The sequence below is a fragment of the Microcaecilia unicolor genome, chromosome 9, assembly GCF_901765095.1.
Source record: "Microcaecilia unicolor chromosome 9, aMicUni1.1, whole genome shotgun sequence".
In the NCBI taxonomy this organism is placed as follows: domain Eukaryota; kingdom Metazoa; phylum Chordata; class Amphibia; order Gymnophiona; family Siphonopidae; genus Microcaecilia; species Microcaecilia unicolor.
The window spans coordinates 171,915,841-171,935,755 of NC_044039.1; the positions used below are offsets into that span (position 1 = coordinate 171,915,841).

Genomic DNA, 19,915 nt, shown 5'->3' on the forward strand with positions numbered 1-19,915 from the left:
GCAACAATCCATCGAGCAGTTTTTTTTTAATGCTTGGAGCTGTGGTCTACAGTGCAGCAGCAATGCATATATGTTGCTGGTGCCCTCCCCATAGCCTTCACTCTGATAACTTCCTGTTTCCGCATAGGCAGGAACTGTCAGAGGGAAGACTGTGGGGAGGACATGAGTTCATATGCATCGCTGCTCGCAGCCAGAGGAAGAAAGCTGTAAGGGAAGAGGCCCACAGAGAAGAAAATTTGATTTGTCTGCAGCACTATCTCACTTCAGGATTTCTTTTTGTCTGGCTCTGTATATTTCCCAGATTCTGCTCAGAGGCTGCTGTTTATTTATCTATTTATTGGGAATTTAGCTCACACCTTCTCAGTAGCAGCTGAAGGTGAATTGCAGTCATATACACCAGGTTATTTCTTTGTCCCTGGAGGGCTTACAATCTAATAATCCACTGCACAACGTCGCACAGTAGAGCTGCACGCCGATGGCTGAGCGAACGGCTTTCCATCGCAAAAATAATGAGATGCTGTAAGCTGAAATGCAAATTCAATACGCGCAGAATTTGCATGCTAATCAAGGAAAGTCTTCTAGGCACATGCACACAAAGGTTCTGCAGTAAAAGTGCCACCACTGTGCACATAGCCGAATAAAAACAAAAGTGCCAGCATACATCTGTGTGTGAACCAGAATGTTATTTGCACACATTAACCTTGCCAAACGTTTTTGCACAACTAAGTCATAAGAACTGCTATAACTGTCTCAGACCAAAGGTCAGTCAGGGTCATGTGTGCAACATGTCATATGTGAGTATTATCAGGTGTGTCTCAACTGAAAAAAAAAACACGGAGAACCACTGTACTAGGCTGTCAGCATTTTAGGTATTATCATCATATTCTACTAAAATATTGTGTTGTACTATATCTGATTGCACTTTTTTTTAATGTTTGGTCAAACTCTTGTTTGAGAAAGGCAGTATAAGATTATAAATTATTAATTTCCCTTTTGACTCATAAGATGTACAGAACAAAGTCATAATCCTTCTACCAAATATGGCAGTAATTAAAATAATATATATACCCACCTCAATAAAACAATGCAGTTATTGATGCCCCTGGCCTACTTTTATACAGTGCTATTGCTTACAATAAGATGTAAATATACCACAACAAAAACATCTGTTTGGGTTATTTTGAGTAAAGTCAGAAACCCAAAGAATACCCAAGGAGTATTCAAAGTGCTCAAATTGCTAGAAGAGTTAGCTGGATTTATTTTTGAAATGTGATGAGATGAACTTGCCTGTCAATGCCTGTGTCTAGTTTCACCTCCATTTGCTCTATGATATCCTTTTTTTTCTGAAGACATTCAGTCAGTTTAGGAGAAGAGCTGTAAGTGTATGAAAATCAATATATTACCAACTGAGAGCATAAATCTCATACAATTAATCTTACAAAGCCAATATTTCATTCTGGGAAAATTTTTAAATGGCTAAGAACTCAGGTAGTTCTTATTAACCTCCATAAGAACATAAGACATGCCATGCTGGTTCAAACCAATGGTCTGTCAAGCTCAGAAGCATCTTGTTTCTGACGGAGGCAAGTCCAGGCCACTTGGAAGTACCCAGTGGATTCTAAGAGGACAGTCTGGTCCATGTTGCTTTCTCTCAGAGGTAACAGGTGGACACACCCAAGACTATGTGCCTAATTATTAATCAATCTGCATGCAGAAACTTGTCCAATTTGTTTTAAAACCCAGCTATACTACTAGAATGGCCCATACAGTCTCACAGAAAAATGACCAGGGTTATATCTGCGGTTCTGTGCAGGATACCAATCCCTCCCCCTTTACTTTAGGGTTATAACTGAAGCGTGAAAGTCATTTAAGTTTTGCTGTGAGTGGGAATACTCTATATTTTTATTCCACCCTCTTACCACATAGGGGATCCTCTGTGCTTATCCCATGACTTTTTAAATTTTGTCACTGTTCTTGTTCCCATCTTCTCCCACAGAAAAGCATTCCAGGCATCCACCACCCTCGTTTCCTAATGCTGTTTTCCCAGTTTTCCTCTTTGCAGCTTCATTTCATATCCTCTAGTTCTAAAGCCTTTCATTTTTTGAAATGTGTCACTTTTTTATTAATGTCTTTCAAGTATTTCAATGTCTTATATTTGATTGGGCTTTATTAACCACCTTTATGAAGAGGAGATTCAAACAAGGTGGTGTACAGCAAGCATGGCTCAACATAAAACTTATAATTTTAACAGCATATTAGTAAAATTACCAACTATAAGCATAAACCTCCCATCCCGCCTCTCCTCCAGGGTATACATATTCAAGTCTCTGTCTCGTTTCATACATCTTTGACCCCATACCATATTGGTCACATTCCTCTGGATGGCTTCAAGCTTGTGTCCTTTGCAAGATAAGGCTTACAATACAGTACTCAATGTGTAGTCTCAACAACAATTTGTACAGGGTCATTATCACCTCTTCCTTTCTGCTGGTTATACCCCTCTCTATGACCTAGTATCCTTCTGGCCATGGCTACCACCTTGTCACATTGTTTCACCACTTTAAGATCCTCAGACACTATCACTCTGAGGTTTCTTTCCTGGTCCATTTACATCAGTAACTCACCTCCTATCACATACTGCTCCTTTGGACTTCTGCATTCCAAATGCATCATTCTACATTTCTTCACAGTAAAGCTTAACTGCCAAGCATTAGCACAAGCTTCTAATTTTTTAGGTCACCTCCTATGCTTTTCCACAGTATACTTTTCCTTCTAACCCTTCAGCAATATCACACACAAAAATATTGAACAAAATTGCTACTCCACTGTTCACCTTTCTTTCCTCCAATGAATTCTATTTACCACCCTCTGTCACATTATGTTTACCACCTTGGGTACCATCTGTTTTCTTGTCTGTCTCTCTCCTTTTTCCAGTTAGGCTATACATACTTTGAGGTGTGAAGATTAAAACCACACACAATATATTCAGGGGGATCATTTACTAATAGTGTGCACTAATGCTTTTATTACCTGATATCTATTGTATAATCTATTACAATGGGCCAAGTGATACATAGAATGTCTGACGATGGCATTATCGCCCATTCACAAATGACATCTACAGTGCAAAAATAAATAATTCAAGCCACAATACTTGGCGGAATAATATATCATCAAGAACAACTTTACATTACCACCCTTCCTGTACTCCCCTAAGTCAACTTGGCAAGTGGTGATGGAAATGAAAAATCAAATTGAAGAAAATTAAAGGGAGACCAGACTTTACAGTAGATTGCCAAATCTCCTTTCAATGTATAGGTCACTCGTTCTGGGGTAGAAAGAGAAGCCTTTTGCCATCATTCACTCAAAGATGGAGGGGTATGGTGTTTTCAAAAATGAGTTATTACCATTTTCACAGCTAAAAACAAACTCAGAACAGCTTGTTATGATGAAGAGAGGAAACAAGCTTCAAGTAATCGAGCAGAAATATTCCACCTAAAAATGAAATCTCCCCCCACAAATAGGCTGTAAAAGAACATGAAATTGAGCCCAAAAAGCCTAAATTGTAGGACAGCTCCACCAGATATGAAGAAAGTCCCTTGTTTCACCACAACCTCTCCAACACTGACTAGATAGTATAAAACCCCAGCTGTGAAGCAGCTTTGGAATGGAATACATAATATGTATCTGTGTAGAACACATAGACATAGACAATGCATAAGTAGAAGTATCATCCCAAGGTTTTTGCCAAAAATACTCAAAAGTCCTCCCGCTAAACAACTTCAGCTCATTTCCTTGTATATTTTCTGTTTTTTAATTCTTTTCCAAATAAATTCTAAAAAAATTTATTTGCCTTTTTTGGATGGCTGAATATTGAACCAAAGATTTCAACACCGAGGTGTATTTACTAACTTGCAATAAGGTTTTGTAGTTAGGGCAAGGTAATTGCCAAAAAGAAAAGTACAGTGCCTATAGTACATGCAGAACACCTGTGTTAACTATTGGGGGTGTTCCCAGTACTTTTCCATTCAGTCAACAGAGACTAATTAAAAAAGAAATATGTATTGGCTGTATGGCAGGTATCTTACACAGTTAGCTATATCTACTGAGCCAGGATTAACTGCCAAGTTAACAGTTAACACAAATTAATTACCTCTGTGTTAACTGTAAGGTGTAGTCCCTGTCCATTCCATGTCCTCACCTGTATTAGGTGGTTAATGTGCACACTTTCTGCTAAGATTACTTGCCACATTTACATCTAATGCAGCTTATTAATAAGTGCCATTATGCACAGTGACCCCCACCTCTGGTTGTACCCACTTTTGAGGCTTCTAAATTAAGGGGCCTAGTCAAAAACAGGTGCCTAAACTTAGTAGGTTAAGCCAGTCAGTTTTCAAGAGGTCAATTTGGGAGCCCAGCAAGTAAAGTTAGATGTCTACACCCTTTGACTTCTGTCCTTCTTGATTTTCCTTGAGTTCATTCTGTAATAATGGATTCTGTATATACACTCATATTCTCCTTCCAAAAAAGGTCGAACTTGCTTTAGAAAACAGTGCTGCTTTCTAGTCTGTAAGACAGAATCACTATCCAGCTTATAATTGAAAAAGAAAAACGCCTATATTGCGACCCAAATCGGGAGATAGACGTTTATCTCACAAAAACGAATAAAGCGGTATAATCGAAAGCCGAATTTGGACGTTTTCAACTGCACTCCGTCGCGGATGCGGACAAAGTTGATAGGGGCGTGTCGAAGGCGTGGTGAAGGTGGAACTGGGGCGTGGTTATCGGCTGATCAGAGATGGGCGCCTTTTGCCGATAATGGAAGAAAAATATGCGTTTTTAGCGAGAATTTAGGGCACTTTTCCTGGACCCTGTTTTTCCACGAATAAGGCCCCAAAAAGTGCCCTAAATGACCAGATGACCACTGAAGGGAATCGGGGATGACCTCCCCTGACTCCCCCAGTGGTCACAAACCCCCTCCCACCACAAAATATGCCGTTTCACAACTTTTATTTTCACCCTCAAATGTCATACCCACCTCCCTGGCAGCAGTATGCAGGTCACTGGAGCAGTTATTAGGGGGTGCAGTGGACTTCAGGCAGGTGGACCCAGGCCCATCCCCCCCACCTGTTACACTTGTGCTGGTAAATGGGAGCCCTCCAAACCGCCCCCCAAACCCACTGTACCCACATGTAGGTGCCCCCCTTCACCCCTTAGGGCTATAGTAATGGTGTAGACTTGTGGGCAGTGGGTTTTGAGGGGGATTTGGGGGGCTTAACACACAAGGGAAGGGTGCTATGCACCTGGGAGCTCTTTTACCTTTTTTTTTGTTTTTGTAAAAGTGCCCCCTAGGGTGCCCGGTTGGTGTCCTGGCATGTGAGGGGGACCAGTGCACTATGACTCCTGGCCCCTCCCACGAACAAATGCCTTGGATTTATTCGTTTTTGAGCTGGGCGCTTTCATTTTCCATTATCACTGAAAAACAAAAACGCCCAGCTCACAAATTGTCGAATAAAACATGGACGTCTATTTTTTTCGAAAATACGGTTCGGTCCGCCCCTTCACGGACCCGTTCTCGGAGATAAACGCCCATGGAGATAGACGTTTTTGTTCAATTATGCCCCTCTATGTCTGCATATCTGTCTGCTCTTCCATCATCCAATAACGTTTGAGCTATTTATTCAATTTCATTCAGATTTCTGCCACATATAATAGGAGCATGCAGTGTTGCGCCTTCATCTAGCACTTTTCTCTAGACTATATTTGGTTTCCAGAGAAAGAACAGAAATATTTATTCTTGCTGGGATCATAAGCCTCAGGTTCCTCAATACTTGAGACGCTGAAGATTCAGGCTTAAGCCATGATTAGCATGAACAGCTTCTACATTTCCAAGAGGTTCTTCCCCCTTAGAGCTATAACTCTACCTTTAGCACCGAGTATCTTCTCATGCCAGTTTATTGATTTCTTTACAAGGAATGACAGAAAAGAGAAAAAGTGGTTTACCTTATTAGTGGCATAAGATGATCATTAAACTGTTTGTCAAACAAATGAAATATTGTATTGGCTTGATGCACAACATCCAAGAAATAAAGATTTGCATTCTTGGAATCAGGAGAAGAAATGGCTAAAACAGAAGCAAACACAGAATAGACATTAAAGCAAAACCTTCTAAAAATAAATAAATAAGCCTCCACTGAATCTACATGTAGCATAAAAACAGCCCATTGTACAGTACCACCAGTCTACAACTGTACTGATCACAGGCTACGTTTCTGGAGGAGTAGCCTAGTGGTTAGTGCAGTGGACTTTGATCCTGGGGAACTGAGTTCGATTCCCGCTGCAGCTCCTTGTGACTCCATTGCCCCTGGTACAAAAAATAAGTACCTGAATATATGTAAACCCTTTGAATGTAGTTGCAAAAACCTCAGAAAGGCGGTATATCAAGTCCCCTTGTCCCTCCCCCCCTTGCCCCTCCCCCCGAAATAACCACACAGCAGCAAGTATGTTATCTGTGAATGAAAGGTTAAAGGAAACATTTCAATAGAGGATACATGTGATTTTCTAAAAGGATCTGTTTGGTGCTACATAGGCCAAGATTTGCCTGTCCTGTTTTCTTCATATATTATAGCCAGCCCTGTCCATAGGAATGCCTGCCTGGACAATTCAAGCTCTCCCCATAGCAATACTTTTTTTAATTAATTATTTTTATTAAAGCTAATAAACACCTCAATACTGAAGGCCTGTGCTGAGTACTGTGCTCCTAAGGGACTATTAATGTTCTGAAGTCTAATGAAAACAAGGAACAAAATACAGGGCAAAGGTTTCCTGATACAGCACAACAGTAGACTAAAACACACTGTGCGGGAGGGGGGGCAGAGAAGATTAACTCAGTCAATGGAGAAATGACTGGGGTGCCCCCCCCCCCCCCCAAATATTTTACTGGATGTTTCTATAGTGCTGTACTATATAATCCTGTGAACCTCCAGGATAGCACTTCAACCCACTCAAATACTGCTTTAGGACTTACAGCAATCTTTGAACAGATCATCCAGAAGAGAAGTACTAAAATATGGAGGTTTGCAGGCATTTATCATAAGAGTGCTCTCCACGCTTTTCCTTGGTTCCTATACATTTTTTTCTCATCTGAGGGAAGAACATGCATTTCTCAAGGAAAACTAAAATAAGCAAAGCTAAATGCTATCTGAACTGAAATTTATGTGGTCGTACTTTTGTAAAGTTTCTCTGTTAACATATCATGAATAGTTTTTTCAAGAATTATTTTACGAACACACTAGTTTAGTCTTACCAGCAAGTCCAACTTCCAAGGCATAATCAATGTGCTCAATGCATAAGTAGTCGACAAGAATCGCAAAGATTCTAAAGGCATTCCTTGGCAGATCAGAAGGATCAGACAACTTAGAAGGAAAAATAACAAAACATTTCTCCATGAGGTATACACTATTACAATCTAGTAAGACAGCCTGCAACCGGTCAACAACTGATTAATCCAACTAAAACTGAAATCTAAAGGTAAACATTTAAACAAATAAAACCCAGGACAATATATATTTTGATCATCTAGATGACAATTCTGTCAGGTTGTTTAATTACTGTTTACTTGTTCCTTCTGGCCAGTTTCTTGAGCTGGCAAATGACACATTGGCACACTCTCCAGCACTGAAATCTCACCCAGTGCTGCCAGCTTTTGTGTAGTGAGGAGGATAAGTGGACACAGGTGCTATAACAGCACAGACTGGTGACGAGAACTGCTAGAACATTCCTACCAGGAGGCTACGTACAATTAGCATAGATTCAGCACTAGGGGAGCTCGCTGAATCAGGTAAAATACCCATGCTGAAGCATTTAATTAAAACTAGCCAAAAAGTAATAGTCAATCATGCATCTAATTATACTGTGAAATAAACCTTTTGGAAGCAAAACAGTTTTGTTAAATAAATAAAAATAAATAAATAAATTCTGGCCAGCCTCTACAGGAGACTGCCTAAAAAAGTGCAGACCCTTACCTAGGCTCAAAAGAGACGTTAGGGAGTTATCAGAAAGAGAGGGAAAGAAGAGATTTCCTAGCATGTACTAGTCTAAAAAATAATGAAGCTATACATTCTAAATACAAATTATATGTGCTTCCAGATGGCATGCATCTCTATAACAGCAGTATAAGTCAGAAGTTATACATGACAGCATTTGAATATTGCTGGTTAAAAAAAATGCTTCTTCAGATAGCAGGTTTTTCTTTTCTAATTTAGAAATAACTGTAATAACTGAAAATATATGTTGAGTTTCTGGAAATATATAACTGGTTTATACAAATCTCAATACTACATTTCTACGAAATTAGATGTTACCAGTCAACATACTATGGAAGAACATTAAAAATCTTGTCTTGTAGCACTATGCAGCAACACATAATAAACTAATTTACTAACAGGTGTTTGTAATTCAAATCTCATACCTCATCACAAAAACCTTAGATCTGAGCATTTTCTGAAGAGTAATAAAACCAGTTCTGTACTGGGCATAGTATCAAAATAGAGAATAAAGGCAAATAAAATGACACCTCAGATTATTTTTACCTCTGCAATAGTACTATTTGAACCAGCACTTTAAGTCACCAATAATGAAATGTTTAATGCTCTTAAGAGAGAGAACATAATAAAATACGTTATTTAGCTACATATTTCAGGGGTGATTAGCACTAGGAATGGAGTTCCCTCACCAACGGAACCCAAGTTCTCTGCTGGGTTCATGAAGTACAGGCTAAAGACTCAAAATTATATAATTTGACTCTTGCAAATGTCCCCAGTGGCCTAGCATAGGGTCTTGTGCTCCACTCGGGAAAGAATCTATGCATTCCTTGTACATGACGTCTCAAACATGAAGGTAAATAACTTTTAAAATTGTTATCTTTTTTTTTAGTATTTGAAATTTTATTGAGCAATATACACCAACTAAGAAGAACTTTTGATTCATGATATGTTGAAGCATTGCCTTAAGACAGACAGTAATATCCACATGACCAAAGGCCCAATTCACCAAGCATTGTCACACCATTCAGTGTCTACGGTGTAAAAACTTTGTAAACCAGGAACTCTTGAGTGTAATTTTCAAAAGCTGTTTCTATGGGTAAATTAGCTTGACAAAGTTACTCTCTTCAGAGCACCAAAAAGCATATGCAGCCTTCCACAGCAGTTGTACTTTTAGTAGTGAGCAAGAGGCATCTCTGAGGGCACATATATTTATTTATTAGAATTTATTTACCACCTTTTTTAAGGAATTCACTCAGGGTGATAAACAGCAAGAATAAGTCAAACATAAACAACAGAAAATTACAGCACTAAAAATATTCAAATTACAATACAAAGTATGGCCATGTGAGTCAGAAGGAAAAGGAAAGGGCAATGCTTTTCTCTTCTGTGTACCTGCTCTCGTTGACATCATTTCCTCAAGCAGACTGCGTGGACCGCAAGGATGAATCGCTGGGAAGGCACTGTACAACGTGGTACATTTAGAAAGTATATGTGCTATTTTGCTCGTTTGCCCACCTGACAAACAGATGCAAAATAGACAAACACTTTTGAATGCAATTTGCAGTGTACTTGCTAATTTTCAAACAACAATGCAGGCAACGTCTCTGAAAATTTGCATGGGCCTGAAAAGCAACTGCAGAGTTTGCTAACTACACACACCCCATTTGAAAACTACTCCTGAATATGGCTTTAAACAGAACACCTAAAACTTGTCCAAACTGTAATTTAGCACATAAAGCATAATGAAATCCACAGTCTCTTACCCTATGACACCTCTCGAAAGCTTGTTTTGTTTCCTGCAATAGATTAACTACCACTTCTTGGGCCAGAAAGGTCTCACCATGAGTATCAATACTTGGTCCGAGTGGCAAGTTTGTGCGTTGCCTGATTCTCTCTTTCAGATCTTGAATACTATGACAGAGCAAAGAGAAAGCAAATGCTCAGATTTTTTCTAGTCTCAGATAAAGCAAAATGATAAGAGATTAATATGTATACACTATTCCCCGGATCCTACATATAGTGCTCAAAATTGCACAAGTTCAATTTGCCCATGCAATTTGAATGACCAATCAGCACCAATAATTGGGTAAAACAATTATTGGCATTAATTGGTCACAATCTGGATTTGTGTGCACATCTTGCTAAGAGCTATTCTATAAAGATGTGCGTATAAATCTTTTAGCATGCAAATGAAAAGGGGACATGAGGAGCATGGGCAGGTCAGGGGTGTTAACTAAAGAGGCAAAATTTGGGGGATCCACGCCTAATTTACATGCAAGGATTTACACCAGGTTTTATTTGGTGTAAATCCTCAAGCTCAAAGTTGGGCGCGGATCTCAGGGTTACACGCTATTCTATAACGGTGTCCAACTCAGAGAGCTGTTTATAGAATACTGCTTAGCGCTCATTTATTTTTGGGTGCCCAAATTTTGGACGCCATTTACAGAATCTAGTTCTATGCACTGAGATGACAATAATTTACATGGTTTGCAAACAGTGTTAGCAATACTGCGGGTTTAAAATTTGCAGTTTATCAAACACAAGCCCTCAGCATAAAAGAAATATGTTAAGGAGAAAAAATGGGTAGGGCTTTATGAGAAAAGGAAAACACATACCCTCCTGTGCCAATGGGTCGTTTCTGGTGGTTTTTGGAGTCATAATACCGCTGGAGAATCATAGAACTTCTACTTTTCAAGTAACCAGTTTCAACATCAATATAGTTTTCCAAGTAGGAAAGAAAAATGGATTTAATAAGTTTAGATAAGAAATTCTGTTTGTCTGTACCCAGGTTAAATTCCATCAGGCTGCTTGACAGATTTGTTGTCCTAAGGGGAAAAGAAGCAGAAGTATGTTTCGTGCATTCGACTGATACACTTCTTAACGGAGAAAATGCAAAACACAATCATCTAAGCAAAATGAACATAAATTTGTTCCGGACAACTTAAGGCTTAACTCCCCACCTAGTAACTGGTTTTTGGTAGACACACTGAACAGAAACAAAATAAGCAAATGTACTAGGCTGTGTTTGGTTGCTATTATAATAAAAAATTCAGGCTAAGTTAGAAGAAGAAAAGGAATCTTTATTTCTCACTAGCAACAGCACAAGAAATATTATTGGCTCTTGGCATTAGTAGTTTTACAGAACAGAGTCTACAATAGGAAGGAAAGTTTATTCCTCACTGTCATACAAACGACACAGAACAGAGAGAAATAAAGAATGAATGAAAGAAAGTTTCTTAGCTGTAAAGAATTAGTTTTACGAGGGGGGAAGTACCCCCTTCAGGAAAAAAAAGGCCATGGGAGGATCTGAAACTCTCTTGTCAACATGGCTAGTTTTCAGAGTTTCTTTGTCTTCAGCGTGCTTTTATAGGCCTGTAGTGAGCGTTCATTTCTCCTCTACCCTGGACAAATCATAGGTGCTGCATACGTGCTGGAGACTTGTAATTGGTTCCTTCATATTTATTTTAGTTACATTTGTACCCCGCGCTTTCCCACTCATGGCAGGTTCAATGCGGCAGGCAATGGAGGGTTAAGTGACTTGCCCAGAGTCACAAGGAGCTGCCTGTGCTGGGAATCGAACTCAGTTCCTCAGTTCCCCAGGACCAAAGTCCACCACCCTAACCACTAGGCCACTCCTCTTGCAATTGGTGTCCTTGCCACACCTCTTCTCAGTAAATTACATTTGTAACAAGTTATACCAGGTAGCTGAGTTGCTCTAGCAACTGGAGGCCCCATCAGAGTTTGTAATCAGCCAGAAATTCTTGCATGTGGCTGATAGAAAAAGAGAGATGGGGGATGGGAAATAGTGCAGCATACCTGAAGTAGAACATTATAGCTAAAAATTTATAGACACAAGTCACCAGATATAGATATTTAAGAGATATTTGTCAATACAAAAAAATGGTCATGGCTGAAAAAAAAAAGATATTTGGAACGTGCAAGTGGGTCATCACAGACGATCCATTAATACCCTCCACTCAGCCCACACGTAAGTATTCTGCAAAATACACATCATTTGTCCCTTGCAGCACTTAGACCCGAATCGTATTACTCCTGCTCCAGGACACTTAAGTCCAGATCAGGTTACTGCCATGGATAACATTTTTACACTTTTGTAATAAAAGACAAAACTAGCTGCCAACAAACATTGATTCTGTTGTCAGAAAATACCCCTAAAAATACTCAGCCATCTCTCCCTTGAGGCATACCCAACCTATGCCCAGAGTACTAGGTGGAGAAGCAATGTTCTATACCATACTATAGCTGTAGAGTGTATTCTGATGGAGTATTATGCAAGACCCAATTATTGCCTCCCTGCAGAAAGGCTAGAAATGTCTGGGATCTGAACCTTTCAAAGTGAGTCCTGTCTTGCTATAATCCATGCATTACTACTACTACTTATTTCTATAGTGCTACTAGGCGTACGCAGCGCTGTACACTTGAACATGAAGAGACAGTCCCTGCTCGACAGTGCTTACAATCTAATTAGGACAGACAAACAGGACAAACAAGAGATAAGGGAATATTAAAGTGAGGATGATAAAATAAGGGTTCTGAACAAGTGAATAAGGGTTAGGAGTTAAAAGCAGCATCAAAAAGGTGGGCTTTTAGCTTAGATTTGAAGACGGCCAGAGATGGAGCTTGACGTACCGGCTCAGGAAGTCTATTCCAGGCATATGGTGCAGCAAGATAAAAGGAACGGAGTCTGGAGTTAGCAATGGAGGAGAAGGGTACAGATAAGAGAGATTTACCCAGTGAACAGAGTTCCCTGGGAGGAATGTAGGGAGAGATGAGAGTGGAGAGGTACTGAGGAGCTGCAGAGTGAATGCACTTATAGGTCAATAAGAGGAGTTTGAACTGTATGCAGAAACGGATAGGAAGCCAGTGAAGTGACTTGAGGAGAGGGCTAATATGAGCATAATGACACTGGCGGAATATTAGTCGTGCATTAAAGAGTCTTCAAATATGCCAGGGTGGTAGACTTCCTCCTGGCTCTCAAGAGTTGATTACTGATTTCAAGATACCCATTCTCCTTAGCCTTGCCCTTTCAAGAGCCAGGCCACAAGAATATGAACAGAGGTCTTGCATCTCTATCAGCCCTTGTCGCAGAAGGCCTTGTCCTTTGACCCGTGAAAAAAGCAGTTCAAGTTGTCATTAGTTTCCGAGGACCCTCAAAGCAAGACCACCTTGGCCAATCTGGAGCAACCAGAATCATGTAGCCCAAGTGCATCGTGATGTACTGTATCCTATGGCATAAGCAACTTCTTATAAGTATATGGCATCATAAGGACATGTGTCCCTCTGGTGCTGTCATTTTCCATCTGATGAAGAACTTGACCACTTTGGAATTCTTCAATGTTGCCATCAATCCTGGTCATGATGCTGAAGGCTATGTTGAATTCTTACTCTCTGGACTCCAAAATATGATGATTCAAAGTCTATCTGTATGTTGGTCTTTCCCACTATGTAGCAGGGCAACAGTATCTCCACATACCTTTCTGCATAGACCATGATCAAATGATTCACTTGCCATGTGACAGCTTCTGGTCCTTCCTTTTCCTTGCACTGCTTTCTCCTCCATAACACACTGGAACAGGAAGGACAGGCTAATGGCCTTGATCTCCAGTCTGTTTATTAGTTCCTTGGATTCTTTTGATCCACCACTTGCCTTGGGCTGTCTGCCCTAGGCAGTGCGTTCTCCATTACTAGGATGTCACACTGGTGATAAAGAAGTTGGAAGAAGGGGTTTTAGACCAACTTGTTCAAGTTCAATCTATCTGATATACTGCAAATATTATAAAAATCTAAGCAATTAACATAATAGATAAAAATAAAGGAAAGGTAAACAAAGACTAAAATCTGTAAAACTGATAACAAAACTAGCCACAAAAGAGAAAAAGAGGAAGGAAGTCCAATTTAACAACCAGGAAAAGTGGTAGAGGGAAAAACAAAGGGAAGAGAGGACAACAAATATCATCACTGGATGAGCAGCAAAGGAAGAGAGCAGGAAGCACAATGAATGAACAGATGAAAAATAATAAACTTTTAAGCAGGTACAGGAAAAGCTACAGAAAAGTAATACACCATTAATTGAGATGTAAATTTAGAAAGAGGTTTCCATCTTGAGGTAAAGGAAAAGATTATTCTGGAGGGTTGGTGCCACGACACTAAAACACAAAGTCCTGTTACAATCTAAATACATATGTTGAAAAGAAGGAATAGATAGATGCTGTTGTGATGACCGGAGAATCCTATTTGTTGAGTAAGGAGTAAGACAGACAGCCAAAAAAAAGAGGGGCAATGAAGAGATCGTAACTGATCAGTAAGGATGAGAATCATGTAAGAAACTGGAAGCCAGTGCTCGGCAATAAGAAGTGGAATAACATGCTCGAACTTCTTTTTATTATAGAGAAGCATAACTGCAGTGTTTTGATCTAATTGGAGTCTATGTAGTTGTGATTTTTGAAGACCAATTCAGATAAAACCAAGGCATGCAAATGAATACGTAAAGAAAAATCTCTGCATCACTGCTTCCATAACTACCGAAAAGTGTAACAGTTGGACCTCATGAAATCTTGGAGATGGTTGAACTTTTCACATCATACCCAAGTATTTAGAAACCAGTTAAATACTAGACAACCAGACTCTACCTGAACTAGACAAAACCGAACTCTCTACACCAGACTGATACCTACGTTGTCACTAGTGAAGTTACGCATTACGCACTACCACTTTATTTCTCATGCCGGAAATGAACTTTCTAAAGTTGATTGTCTAACTTACTCTATCATTTAACTCTATCATTTAGGAACTTCAATGCAATACCACTTTGTATTCTACTCTACCATTTATGCATCTTAATGCAACACCACTTTGTATTTCTCAATCCGGAAATGGCGATCCCCATTACGGCATAATGTAAGCCACACTGAACCTGCAAATTGGTGGGAAAATGTGGGATACAAATGCAACAAATAAAATAAATGTCAGTTTTACCGCACACACAGAATTGTTGATCCTTAAATGTACCATGTACAGGTACAGCAATTGTTGTCTTTGGGACCTCTATATATTTTAAAAGGCCAAGGATGTATGATCTGGGCTTCATTTCCTACTGAAGGGGAAAAGGCACCCCTTGAGCCAATTTACTGACAAACTTTGGATACGAAATGTCCTCGTATAGGGAACTCATTCCTTCGAGGCAGAGAAGATAAAGAAGGAATTCTCATCAAATTACTCCTCTTCCATTTTCTGTGAAGAAAAGGTGACTATCAAAAAGATCTAACAGACCCCCCACATTGGAGGAAAGCAAGTCTGCGGAGAACAGAGGAAGGGAACAAATCAATTTGTGCCCCAAGTCTGAAGAGGCCAACAGGATCCAAGCAGGAGTGCAGGTGTCCGAGCAGAGGAGCATGATGGTTCTTTCAGTGCAATACAATACAAGACATTTCTTATATTTCACAATTAACTGATTCCTGGTCATTGCAGATTATAAAAGGTCAATCACTAGGAGATTAAAAATAAGTTACAAAATATTCAGTGTTAAATTAGGTTGTGATGTAGAAGGAAGATCATATGCGTCTTTGAGATATTCCTTCACAAAGTCTTCAGATATCCTTTGAAAGGCAATTGAAAAGATGTTGACAGAGTACTCATTAGCTACTATAACCAAAGTCAAGAGTCTTAGGGAGTAGGGCACTACATAGATGATTCCACAATAACAGGCCAGTCTGCAATGAAGAAATCTTGTGGCATCAGACTGCTCCACGGAAGAAGCACCAATACTGTGCTTATATTTCTGTGCAAAGAGCGAGTCCAAGTGCCTCATTATCAGAATGAAAATCTGTGCTGTCTGCTTGCAGCTAACTAGTTCTTTTGCTGGAACTGATGCAAGCAACTTCAGCTTAGGGATCTGCAGGCACTCTAGAAGCAGCTGCACTGTATGCCTGGATATCTCATAGGTCTATGCTTTTGGGTGATTAGACTCTTGGGCCACTACAGTAAGATTTGTAAGGTTCTCCATGGAAGATTTTAAACTAGTCTGTGCAAGAGTATAATGTTTCTGTGTAGAGGAAGCCTTTTTACATATCTTTTCTAACAGTCATGTCTTTACAATGACCAAGTCGAAAGAGGTCTTTTCATGCCCTCAGTGACATTTAAGCACAATGCTTACAGTCCATTTAGTAAGGGGGAGAAGGGAAATGGGACTTGATATACCGCCTTTCTGAGGTTTTTGCAACTACATTCAAAGCGGTTTACATATATTCAGGTACTTACTTTGTACCAGGGGCAATGGAGGGTTAAGTGACTTGCCCAGAGTCACAAGGAGCTGCAGTGGGAATTGAACTCAGTTCCCCAGGATCAAAGTCCACTGCACTAACCACTAGGCTACTCCTCCACCTGTATAGTAGAATACAGGACCATGGAACTTGGTATACATATCAAAGTTTTGGATTTTTTCAGACACAGATGAAAAGTCTGACTTAGGTGACATCATCACAGTAAACGAATTATAAAGAATCCTGACAAAAAACAATATCGCACAAATAAAAACCAAAGGACAGCTTTGTTCCACATCCATTCAGCTGAGTGTAAAAAATAAAACTGAAGCGCTGAAGAGAGCACTGAATACGGAAAGGGTCATACAGAAACTGAAACTTAATATAGCAGTGCCACAAATTTGTTCAAATGTCAGAAGAAGGTACACACAGATTATGAATAAGTAGTCCAACTGGTTATTTCACTTGTTGCTTTTAGATTCCTTAGATAGCACTCAGAAAATTATATAAATTAAATTTGGAAAATCTATCATCTATGGCAGTATTTCCCAAGTTGATATTGGAGTGCCCCCTTGCCAGTCAGGATATCCACAATGAATATTCAAGAAATTGATTTGCACACACTGCCTCCATTATATGCAAATATCATTATATGCATATTCACTGTGGATATCCTGAAAACCTGACTGGCAAGGGGGTACTCCAGGACCGACTTGGGAAATACTATGATGCACTGTCCAATTTTCGAAGTTTGTTGCTATGCTTCTGTCAATGCTATAAACAAGTATTTCCCATTTGCTAAAGAAGGAGCTTAGCCAGATTTTCAGAGCCAATTCAGACATGCAAGAAGGAAAAAAGCAAGCCATGCAGGGTTAAACTGACCAAAAGCAAAATAACCCCCCCCCCCCCCCACACCCCAAAAAAAAAAAAGGGATATCAAAAACTGACATTCAAAGAAAAGTCATAAAAGTTATTGTATAAAAGTGTGTGGTAACATCTCCCTAAGTGTTTTTTAAATAAGTTCCTATGATATAGTACTAACGTAAATGTGATTGATGGAAGGCAAACATTCTTCCGGAGTTAAATGTCAAGGATTAATAGTCCAAGGTAGATAACACTTGTGCTTCTCCATCGACAAATAGCCAAACTCACTCATCCCTGAATTCCTTTCATGCAATTTAGAGTTAAGGGCAATCATAGTTACCTGGTATACAGATCATAGAGGTTCTTTAGATATTGCTCAGCATCAGATTTTCTACATTCGTCTAATTGGTTCTTCACAAAACTCTGTAAAATTAATTTAAAAAGCATTAAGTTCTGAACTCAAGACAAAGGACAATCTAAAGATTATATCTGGGTTCTTTGTGATTTATCATGCACTATGGCAACAAGTTCAAATGAACTGCTAGCTTGAATGCTACCCGAGAATGGTAGGGCATATTTTGAATTAAACAATGGTAATAGAGGCGCCTTGGATACACCTTCTCGTTTTAAAGTATTCAAAGCCACTTTGAGCTGCAAATGAAGGTGGGATATGAGGTAGTAAACGATGATGCAAAAGGCAAAAACATTAGAATTTATCAGGTGCTATCTGTAGAGGAACTGTTCGAGGACCCTGGGGTTCTCTCTTGTAGACTGACTCTGGGGCAGAGTCATGATTTCTTGCAGCTTTCTCACTACATCAAGTGGATCTCGTCCTCATGTGAATCCAACCTAAATCACTCTTTTCTGAGGTGCCACTTGACCTGGTGGTTTTATATAATTATTTTTTCAAATTTTTTATATACCACCTGCAAGTCTGAAGTTATCAAAGTAGCGTACATTCACGTACAGTAGCCTCAGAGGTGTCATTCTTTCTAACCACTCAACTTAAAATTGTCCCTAACTGGTTTAATCCTACCTACAACCCATCTAATTTACTTCTTACCAGTCAGTTTCCCTGTTTTAATATTAAGCCTCTTGTTTGTTCTTGGTCTTTACGTCTTGCTCTAAAGACCAAGGACTGTACTATGTGTGTCTATAAAGCATCGTACATACCTGGCAGCACTAAACAAATGATGACAGGTTTTCCTTTTCATCACTTCATCGTCAACTATTTGTGGTTTCACAAACATTTCAAAATATGGTTGTATGAAACATTTTTAATTAGACTGGGTTTGGGGGTTTATATTTACTGGGCTGGATAAAGCTTTGGAAATATAAAGTGAAGTATATTACCTTTCTATTCTTTGAATTATGAAATATTTTGCATATTATTTTATTCTTGTTGTGACATCCCCAGAACAGACTGTACTATAACCAGAACAGAAAGGCCAGTTTTTCAAATGGAAAAAAAGTCAAAAGTTGAGTCCCCAAAGGATCAGTACTAGGGCCTGTGCTGTTTAACATATCTGTAACTGATTCGGAAAAAGAGCAACAAGTGAGGTGGTACAGTTTGCAGATGACAAAATAATTCAAAGGCATTTAAACAGCAGAGAACTGAGAAAAATTGCAGAAATCTTGCGACTATAAAATACTGGGTATCAAAATAGCAGAAGAAATTGAATATGGATTAAGGCAAAGTAATGTATACAGGATAATTAATTACTACTACTGGTTCACAATGCTGGGTTCCATGTAGAGAATCACCAGCTAAGAAAAAGATCTTGAAGTCACTGTGAACAATGTATTGAAATGTTCAGCCCAGTGTGCTGCAACTGCCAAAAAGGTAAATGGAGATATTTGGTCTTACCTGCTAAATTTTTCCGCTTGAATCCTACTAGACTAGTCCAGAACCAATGGGTTATGCCCATCAACCAGCAGATTGAGACAAGGAACAACCACTTTCAAGCTCCGCCTTTGAAGGGCACTGTGCAGCCCCTATTCAGTAGTATTTTTATAACATACAAAACTCCCTGAATCTCTTTCAAAAGGGATAAATTCAGAGTTCCAGGAGAAACCACCACAAAACAAAGAACCAGAACAGTGTCCCGTGAACAATGGCTTTCCTCTGAACACCTGCTAAGCTGCATTTTGAGATGCCCAAAAAATAGTAAACTGAGACCTGAAGACCAGCCGACTGGTTAAAAAAATTTATCTAGGTAGTATCTGTCATTTAAAGAAACGGTTTTGAAGATTGGAAGCTGTGCATAGGAAGCAGACAATTTTCTAAGCCGTTTAAACAGGCAAAATGTCTCAGCTCAAAATTGCGCTCCTCTGGCTAAGAGTAGGTAGACTCATCCGTAGCACAAGTGCATTTAGCTACACTGCGATGAGACATTCCCACACGTACATTTGGAAAACAGGAGCAAAACAGCTGTACATGACACTTTCACAAATATGCTTGCTATTTTTCTCTCTCAGTTGCCCACTCAAAAAAGCAAATGCAAAGCATGCAACTAATTTTAACTCGTATAGATTATGCTAATCTTTTACAGAGGAACAACCTACATCGCTTCTTTATCCTCCTTCAAAATCAGTGTAAAATCAAAATACTAAAAAGTACCCACATTCTTTTCAATTGAGTAGGCGTTTGAAAATTGCCTCCATTATTATGTTCCAGTATAACGTGTAAACACTGCAGCCTTGGCAAATCAGCTCTAATGCATTCTG

The 19,915-nt window shown here is 39.4% G+C and overlaps 1 protein-coding gene across 2 annotated transcripts in view; it reads right to left on the bottom strand.

Moving 5' to 3' along the window:
- EXOC5 (exocyst complex component 5) overlaps positions 1-19,915 on the bottom strand; it is a 71,312-nt gene that overhangs the window by 8,860 nt on the left and 42,537 nt on the right. For both annotated transcript variants that reach the window (XM_030215142.1, XM_030215143.1), the window contains 6 exons: positions 17,529-17,611; positions 10,661-10,870; positions 9,809-9,956; positions 7,307-7,415; positions 6,004-6,124; positions 1,288-1,374 (listed from right to left, as the gene is read on the bottom strand). In XM_030215142.1, the coding sequence (XP_030071002.1) occupies positions 1,288-1,374; positions 6,004-6,124; positions 7,307-7,415; positions 9,809-9,956; positions 10,661-10,870; positions 17,529-17,611 (758 nt within the window). The remainder of the gene's footprint in view (positions 1-1,287; positions 1,375-6,003; positions 6,125-7,306; positions 7,416-9,808; positions 9,957-10,660; positions 10,871-17,528; positions 17,612-19,915) is intronic.